Below are 9,657 nucleotides of genomic sequence, written 5' to 3'. Positions count from 1 at the left end.
ACTTCAAATTTTGATTCGTCTGACCACAGAACAGTTTTCCACTTTGCCACAGTCCATTTTAAACGAGCCTTGGCCCAGAGAAGACGTCTGCGCTTCTGGATCATGTTTAGATACGGCTTCTTCTTTGAACTATAGAGTTTTAGCTGGCAACGGCGGATGGCACGGTGAATTGTGTTCACAGATAATGTTCTCTGGAAATATTCCTGAGCCCATTTTGTGATTTCCAATACAGAAGCATGCCTGTATGTGATGCAGTGCCGTCTAAGGGCCCGAAGATCACGGGCACCCAGTATGGTTTTCCGGCCTTGACCCTTACGCCCAGAGATTCTTCCAGATTCTCTGAATCTTTTGATGATATTATGCACTGTAGATGATGATATGTTCAAACTCTTTGCAATTTTACACTGTCGAACTCCTTTCTGATATTGCTCCACTATTTGTCGGCGCAGAATTAGGGGGATTGGTGATCCTCTTCCCATCTTTACTTCTGAGAGCCGCTGCCACTCCAAGATGCTCTTTTTATACCCAGTCATGTTAATGACCTATTACCAGTTGACCTAATGAGTTGCAATTTGGTCCTCCAGCTGTTCCTTTTTTGTACCTTTAACTTTTCCAGCCTCTTATTGCCCCTGTCCCAACTTTTTTGAGATGTGTTGCTGTCATGAAATTTCAAATGAGCCAATATTTGGCATGAAATTTCAAAATGTCTCACTTTCGACATTTGATATGTTGTCTATGTTCTATTGTGAATACAATATCAGTTTTTGAGATTTGTAAATTATTGCATTCCGTTTTTATTTACAATTTGCACTTTGTCCCAACTTTTTTGGAATCGGGGTTGTACAGACAGAGCAAGAGAGAGAGAGAGAGAGGGACAGAGACAGACAGAGAGAGAGACAGAGAGAGGGAGAGACAGACAGAAAGAGAGAGACAGACAGAGACAGAGAGACAGACAGAGGTGTGTGTGTGTGTGTGTGTGTGTGTGTGTGTGTGTGTGTGTGTGTGTGTGTGAGAGAGAGACAGAGACTTGTTCGTGACCAGCACATAAAAGTCAACTCGAGGAGAAAATAAACAGGTTAAAACACTGTGCACACACCAACACACTCCATCGGCCTGACTCACCCTCCACTGGAGCAAAGAGCACTGTCTCACACACACACACACACACACACACACACACTCTTGTATTAAACTTTCATACACTATCAGGCTTAACGCCTTTAATCAGAGTATTCTCCATTACAGAAGGTTGTGTGTTTATCACTCTGAGTTGGAGAACAGAACAGAACGACGCGTTTGATGTCTCTGAGCTGCTCCGAGCCCCGACTACTCGACTGCATCAAAACTCTGAGTGAACTTTATTAGTGCAAAGCCATGAATCACTGTCAGTCATCCCGACAGGGGTTCAGATCGCAGGCAGGCCGTACCAACCGAGAGGAGTCCATAATCATCCAGTACAAACACAAAAACGGGCGTGGCTCAAAACCAGGAAGTAGAATTAGGAGACAAGGAAGAAGTGATAAACTTATTCCTTGTCTCCTAACAAGGCTCAGACATGTGCGATAACATCAACAAGACTTCGCAAAACCACAGAGACTACCGGAGTGACGTTTATAGACACGCTAATCACAGAAAAGGGGAGGAGACAAGACTCAAACACAAAACAAACAAGTTCAAAATAAACTAAACAAAACAAAAGAGAGCAGCAGTCACAAGGCTTGGAACGACTGATGAAAGTTTCATTAATAGCCAACATTAAATAATTTATCCTTCTGGAGGAAAATGTGGCGTCTGTAGCGTTAAGATCAACGAAAAGAAATCGTTTTATTTTTCGCGTTACGTGTTCCCTCTGCTGCGTCATATCGTCCCCTGTCCGTGGTGCTGAACAGATTCAGGAAGTGAAACAGCGTGTCGTTTATCACGGCTACTTCATTCGACAGGAGCTCAATAGGTATCAGAACAGATGTGCGTGTCGTTTATATCGTTTTATTTCACTTATTTCTCAAGCTTATTTATTACACGGCTTTGTTGAACACTCGATTCTGATTGGTTAATTCTACAGTCTGTTCTTTCTTTCTGTATAACAAACTCTAGCTATGGACCACATCGTTAGGAGCAGCAATAAAATCATTTTTAAATCCATATTTGGACATCACACACGCTATGCATGCCTGGCCACGCCCCGCTTCCTTCTTCAGCGCAGGCTTGTAGTACTTGCATTCGGATTCGTAAATTGGAGACGAGGACTCGGATGGATTTTTTTCTCTATTTTTTGTAACATGCCATAATGATTTGCCATGAGATATTTATATTTACATTAATTTTTATACTAGTTTCATGCAAGAGAATGCACATTCACCTGTTCATACGTCATGTTCAGGAACAAACTACCGTTAACGGCGCTAAAATGCCTGGAGAGACGCCGCTAGGATTGTCCGCTTTGCTTATACAGACTTCTCGTGCAGTGGGAAAAAACGCACTGCTATGTGTTCCATATGTAGAAGAACTATCGAGGAGACGACGGGGACAACCTCGAACTTCAATCGTCATTTGGTTGGTAAGACTCCATCCAGAGAAGGAAGTGACATGCTATGTTCATTGCTCTGTTGATAGTGGGCGGGGTTTTCTTGCTGAGCGATGAACTAGCTAGTGTTAACCTTCTCTCATGTTATTTGCCCTGTTGATAGTGGGCGGGGCTTGCTGAGTGATGAACAAGCTTTTTATCTGTAGCCTGTTAACTAAAACAGGGTAGTCGAGCAGGAACGTTAGTCCAACACAGTAGCAGAGACGCTTTCACGTAAAGGCAGCAACAGCCACCTCGACTCGAAATTTTCTTTAATGACTCGGACTTGAACACTGGGGACTCGAGACTGGACTCGGCCTCGAGGTTTAGTGTCTCGACTACAACACTGCTTCAATGCTGCTGATAATGTCACGAACCGGTGATAGTTCAGGAGCGTGACAGGAGATTTTCACACTTGGCGTCACGTCTAAGTGCTCCAGTACTGCAGGTGGCGCTGTTACAAATTTAATGACACTTTTCACAATGACAGAAACACACTTCAGAGTCATCCAGCGTAGAATAGAGATCTTGCAGTCACGTGACCGGAAAGTACACAACCGCCATCGTGTCGGTCAAAAACGCCGCTGAATACTGCTGCACTCGTGTACAGAATGGATCAATTTCAACCGACGGACTACACGGCTCATTTTTCTAATGAACAGATAACTAGATATATGTCTAAAATAAACGAGCTACAGATTTGTGACCCTTATGGCTTTCCGGACGGAGTTTTCACGACCGGATTTTGAACTGCCAGCGGAATACCCGGACGTGTATAATTACCTCATCAACTTTCCCTCACTGTTCAGTGGTGAAGCGCTGCGTGCTTATAAATCTCTGGACAGTTATCTTTACAGAAATTCAGGATTTGTCAGCGACTCAGATGTGGCATCTTGTAAACAAGAATCCTCATTGGATGGGTAAGTCACTTAAGTTTTTTTTTTTTTGTAAGTCACTTAAGTATTGAGTACAGCACTGACCAGCCGATTATAGAATAGAATAAGGTAATTCCAGCTGTAATTCCAAATCGTCCGTCTTGTTTACATGGATCTGGCGTTGGAGAGGTAGAGGCTTGGCAGTGGAGGTTTGAGTGGCTGTTTTCTGAGCTTAGTCAACAGGCCGGCTCTGCAGCCTCGCTTTTGCTTCCGCTCCCGGCGCCGCCTCCTTCGCTTTGCTTCCGATAACAATCCACGGAGACCCCGCTGGTCTCGCTATCTCGTCCGGAATGTTGTGCATGCGATGGAAATCGCTACAAACCGTCATTTTCTGCTGGAAACCAATGTCCAGTAAGTCCATACGGTTGTAGTGGATATTGAAGTCCGGTACAGACGAACAACACGCAAAAATACACACAAAAAACATAAAAAACGTGCACAGGTAGGGAGAGCTTGTAGCCGCAGCCGTTGTAGTAGAATTGTATATAGTAGGGTTTTCCAGAAGAAAAGGTAGAAGTAAAAGCAGAAGTAGAACCAGAAGTAGAAGTAGAAGGCAGAAATATGGCGTTTGACCTACAAGATGGCGTCTGTCACAATTTGGATCGGCTGTGACATCACATGCAAGTGCTCCATAAATGAGCTTTAGGACTCCTTGTTTGTAATGACCAATCACAAGCTTGACATTTACAGTACAGTCATGTGACTTAGTGACTTACAGACAGAAGAGTTTCCGTCACGGAGACACACGCTCATGTTAATTCACGCTTGGTTGTGTAACGTGTTCGTATTCAGAGTCGTGCGATATACCGGATTGAACACGCATATGAACATTGTTTATTGTCTTTTATTCACAAAGAATTTAAGTTCGCTATTAGTATTCACATCTCACTCTCTGTCTCTCTCGCGCGTTTATTTTCAGATCTCGGCATGGCTCAGTCACACACAGCATAAACTACAGACTGCATGTGATGTCTGATGGACAGCAAGAGTCTCACGATGAAATATTCATGCCAGAATATTTCACCGGCTGCTCTCTCTAATTCTCTTGCACGCTCTCTCACACACTACTGAATGGCACTGCTGCCCCCTAGTGGCCGATTTTATTCCTGACGATTAATTCACTCGTCTTCAGTCAGAACTTTATCCTGATCAGGGCCGAGGTTTATTTCACCAACGCTCCAGTCTTGTTTGAAAGTATTCTGACTTGCTCTGGGGATTTTTTTTTTAAATTGCTAATCAATATTTACTTCGCAGCTTGCAATCTATGTTATATTTGGTAGAATTTTCTAGAACAGCAACTACAATTCACAGGTTTATGTTAAAGGAGAACTGAAGTCATTTTTAAACTTGCTTTATTTCTTAATTAATGTGTTATTCAGTTACGTTTTCGGTTTTAGTAACCTTATATCGTGACTCGTATTGGCAATTAAATATTATACTTATCGGCCTATTCGGTTTTTAGCCGTGTTGAATTTAGTTTGTTTGGTCCACGGCAGGCGTCGCTTATCCGCGCGATCTTCACGAGACTTGTGCGAGACTTCGAAACGTGAAGTGTCAGCCAGGTGTCAGTGCCGCCATTTTGAAAACTGTTTTCCAAACGAAGTATTGCACAAAAACGATTTTAAATGACGACTACTGCCTACTTTTTTCAAACTTTCCTGATTGCTATCAAAACAAACAAAACTTCCGGCTTGATTACGTCAGTGTTCGAAAGAGGGCGCGCGCATCTTTTGACAACTGCTGTGTCCAAAATCGCTCCCTACTCACTATATTGGGCACTATATAGTGAGGACGCCATTTTGTAGTGCTGTCCGAAACCTTAGTGAGGATTATTTACACTCTATATAGTGTACTCAAAGTATCCCACAATGCATCACGAAAAGCAGTGTACAATGATGGTCACTAACCAAAGCGATATATCCCATCATGCATTGCGGTCGCACTGAAAGAAATGAAATTAAAAGTCTGAAATGTGATTTAATAAAAGGCAGCGGCAAAGAAGAAAGTATTCAGGCTTGATTTAAAAGAACTGAAAGCTGCAGGTACTTTGTATTGATTAATGTGGGAAATGTGCTCAGTATAATATGGATTTATCACAAAAACACTGTACATGCGTGTATTTATTATTTTGAAACCCACCAGCCGACTGATCCGGCACGTTTTAATTGTGCGACAGTAATGACGTAAATACCAGCGTGACGGACTAGTGTCCGAAAGCGTTTTTACATTTTACCAATGAGCTCACTATATAGTCCTCTATAGAGTAATTCCCTATATAGGGAGTAGGGAGTAGTGAACGAGTGAGTGATTTTGGACACAGGGTTTGATTTCCGCTGTACGCTTTACTTCCGTCCTACGATGTCTCGCACAGGTCTCGACGAATCTCGTTTACGGCCGTTGCTTTGACATATGGACTGATATATTACAGAGCATATTTCAAACACTCAGAACTTGCTACAGCAGCGACAAAATAGCGATCAAACATGCATTCTGGTATTTAATAAAATGAGATAAATAGAATTCTGATAATAAAAAATTTGCCTTCAGTTCCCCTTTAATGCATTTGTTGTAATACGTTATTTAGTTTCCTGTAGTAACAACTCGCAAACATGGGCCATGGAAGGAGTCTCCAGTGTCAGCACTTTGTAACAGTTTGAGGTAAAGCTGCAATTTTAAGTTTTCTGACAGCCTCAGAATCAGGGCAGAGGATTTAAAGTGACACAGGTCGATGTGTTGGTTCAGGAACCATTTAATCCACTCCCCTTTCTGAATGGTTTGAGCTGATACCCGTCCCCATAGCTGGTACGCATGATTTTATTTCCTCATGCGGGGCGTCCGAACTACGTGTTAGTCTGTTTACAAACCGCTCGCTCAGCAGCCAGTTCGGAAAAGCCACATGAGGTCATGTGAGGGTCAGAGGTCACGACTGCGGAGCCACAGCAAACGTGGCGGATCACCCAGATCGAATGAAGACTCCTAAATTGAGACAAAAAAACAATGATTTTAAGGAAGTATCTGACATTGTCAGAGGCAAAACGCGCCAGAAAAGAGAGGGAGAAGTAAATATCGCTGGCCAGCTTTCTGATGGAGGGATGAAAAGGCAAAACAAACACACCTGTGAGCTTGAAGGCTCTCGAGTGCTCGCTTGCGTGTCGGAGGCCGCCGGTTTCGCCATGTTTGTTGCGACCTCGCTCATTATAATATTATAATGAGGATAAACTTTGGCCGTTTCCGTACCCAAGGGTAAACATTAGCGTGTGGTGTTTTTCCAGCTCACTCTCCTTCGCAGGCACGAAGCAGCGGGCGATACGGCGTGTGATTCGAGTACCTCGGGGTTATTCAAGCTCCACAGGCTACTATTCATCTTTTTAATACATCCATCTGGGTCACTTTAAGCTTCTTTGCGGTTTCTCGGTCACATGACAAGCTGCTTTTTCTGTATTATTAACTTCAAGATGGAGAATAAAGACAGGCTGGTGAGAGAAGGACTGTTTATAGCTGCTATAACAGACATGAGAACACAAAATAACTTGTTTCGTGGATGGTCCACAACATTAAACGTAACTATAAATGGATAAAAAGTATGATGTCATTTAATGATGTAATTGTTGACAGATTGCTGTGGTATAAGAGGAATAAAACACTTGTGATTGTCCTGTTATAAGAACACTGCAAAAAAATGATATCTTGTTCAGAGAAAACATCTTTAATACGGGTGAATTTATCTAATATTTCTTATTAGAAGATTATTTGGACTCAAATATGAGATTATTTAGCTTACTGTGAGATGCTTTTCTTCATTTGGATTGAACAGCATGCTATAAAAGTGCACGCACACACACACACACACACACACACACACACACACACACAGCTCACCTGGAGAAGCAGATGATACTTCAAAACCCTTTGCATTGGCACGACGAGGAGATCTCGGAGTGTAAACTTCCCGTTATTCGCTCTTTTGGAACAGACCTGAGAACAAAAACACAAACGGATCATTCCAGACTTACTGATCTGTGTGTTACATGACCCAGGAATTTGATAACTGAAAGAAATCCGATTTTGGGACTAATCCGATCTAAATATTTGCATGCTCTTAATAATCTGATAACAAGGAAACTTGGAATCTACAGGAGTCGATAATCAGATTTCTTTATGTGATGTCACTATTAGTGAGTCAACATGAGCCAGTCGATAATGAGATTTCTTTCAGTGACGTCACTATTAGTGAGTCTACACGAGCCTGTCGATAATCAGATTTCTTTGTGTGATGTCACTATTAGTGAGTCTACACGAGCCTGTTAATAATCAGATTTAATTCAGTGATGTTACTATTAGTGAGTCTAAACGAGCCTGCTAATAATCAGATTTCTTTATGTGATGTCACTATTAGTGAGTCAACATGAGCCAGTCGATAATGAGATTTCTTTCAGTGACGTCACTATTAGTGAGTCTACACGAGCCTGTTAATAATCAGATTTAATTCAGTGATGTCACTATTAGTGAGTCTACACGAGCCTGTTAATAATCAGATTTAATTCAGTGATGTCACTATTAGTGAGTCTACACGAGCCTGTTAATAATCAGATTTAATTCAGTGATGTCACTATTAGTGAGTCTACACGAGCCTGCTAATAATCAGATTTCTTTATGTGATGTCACTATTAGTGAGTCTACATGAGCCTGTTAATAATCAGATTTAATTCAGTGATGTCACTATTAGTGAGTCTACACGAGCCTGTTAATAATCAGATTTAATTCAGTGATGTCACTATTAGTGAGTCTACACGAGCCTGTTAATAATCAGATTTAATTCAGTGATGTTACTATTAGTGAGTCTAAACGAGCCTGCTAATAATCAGATTTCTTTATGTGATGTCACTATTAGTGAGTCAACATGAGCCAGTCGATAATGAGATTTCTTTCAGTGACGTCACTATTAGTGAGTCTACACGAGCCTGTCGATAATCAGATTTCTTTGTGTGATGTCACTATTAGTGAGTCTACACAGGCCAGTTAATAATCAGATTTCTTTATGTGATGTCACTATTAGTGAGTCTACATGAGCCAGTTAATAATCAGATTTAATTCAGTGATGTCACTATTAGTGAGTCTACATGAGCCAGTTAATAATCAGATTTAATTCAGTGATGTCACTATTAGTGAGTCTACATGAGCCAGTTAATAATCAGATTTAATTCAGTGATGTCACTATTAGTGAGTCTACACAAGCCTGTTAATAATCAGATTTAATTCAGTGATGTCACTATTAGTGAGTCTACACGAGCCTGTTAATAATCAGATTTAATTCAGTGATGTCACTATTAGTGAGTCTACACGAGCCTGTTAATAATCAGATTTAATTCAGTGATGTCACTATTAGTGAGTCTACACGAGCCTGTTAATAATCAGATTTAATTCAGTGATGTCACTATTAGTGAGTCTACACAAGCCTGTTAATAATCAGATTTAATTCAGTGATGTCACTATTAGTGAGTCTAAACGAGCCTGCTAATAATCAGATTTCTTTATGTGATGTCACTATTAGTGAGTCTACACGAGCCAGTTAATAATCAGATTTCTTTATGTGATGTCACTATTAGTGAGTCTACATGAGCCAGTTAATAATCAGATTTAATTCAGTGATGTCACTATTAGTGAGTCTACATGAGCCAGTTAATAATCAGATTTAATTCAGTGATGTCACTATTAGTGAGTCTACACGAGCCTGTTAATAATCAGATTTAATTCAGTGATGTCACTATTAGTGAGTCTACACAAGCCTGTTAATAATCAGATTTAATTCAGTGATGTCACTATTAGTGAGTCTACACGAGCCTGTTAATAATCAGATTTAATTCAGTGATGTCACTATTAGTGAGTCTACACGAGCCTGCTAATAATCAGATTTCTTTATGTGATGTCACTATTAGTGAGTCTACATGAGCCAGTTAATAATCAGATTTAATTCAGTGATGTCACTATTAGTGAGTCTACACAAGCCTGTTAATAATCAGATTTAATTCAGTGATGTCACTATTAGTGAGTCTACACGAGCCTGTTAATAATCAGATTTAATTCAGTGATGTCACTATTAGTGAGTCTACACGAGCCTGTTAATAATCAGATTTAATTCAGTGATGTCACTATTAGTGA

General features: G+C 40.9%; 1 protein-coding gene across 2 annotated transcripts in view; it reads right to left on the bottom strand.

Moving 5' to 3' along the window:
* LOC132887210 (guanine nucleotide exchange factor VAV3) overlaps nucleotides 1–9,657 on the bottom strand; it is a 261,559-nt gene that overhangs the window by 91,359 nt on the left and 160,543 nt on the right. For both annotated transcript variants that reach the window (XM_060922681.1, XM_060922680.1), the window contains exon 10: nucleotides 7,378–7,473. In XM_060922681.1, coding sequence (XP_060778664.1) covers nucleotides 7,378–7,473 — 96 coding nt within the window. The remainder of the gene's footprint in view (nucleotides 1–7,377; nucleotides 7,474–9,657) is intronic.

The sequence above is a fragment of the Neoarius graeffei genome, chromosome 5, assembly GCF_027579695.1.
Source record: "Neoarius graeffei isolate fNeoGra1 chromosome 5, fNeoGra1.pri, whole genome shotgun sequence".
In the NCBI taxonomy this organism is placed as follows: domain Eukaryota; kingdom Metazoa; phylum Chordata; class Actinopteri; order Siluriformes; family Ariidae; genus Neoarius; species Neoarius graeffei.
The sequence above is the reverse complement of the archived record's forward strand: the minus strand, read 5'-3'. Positions and strand labels throughout refer to the sequence as shown.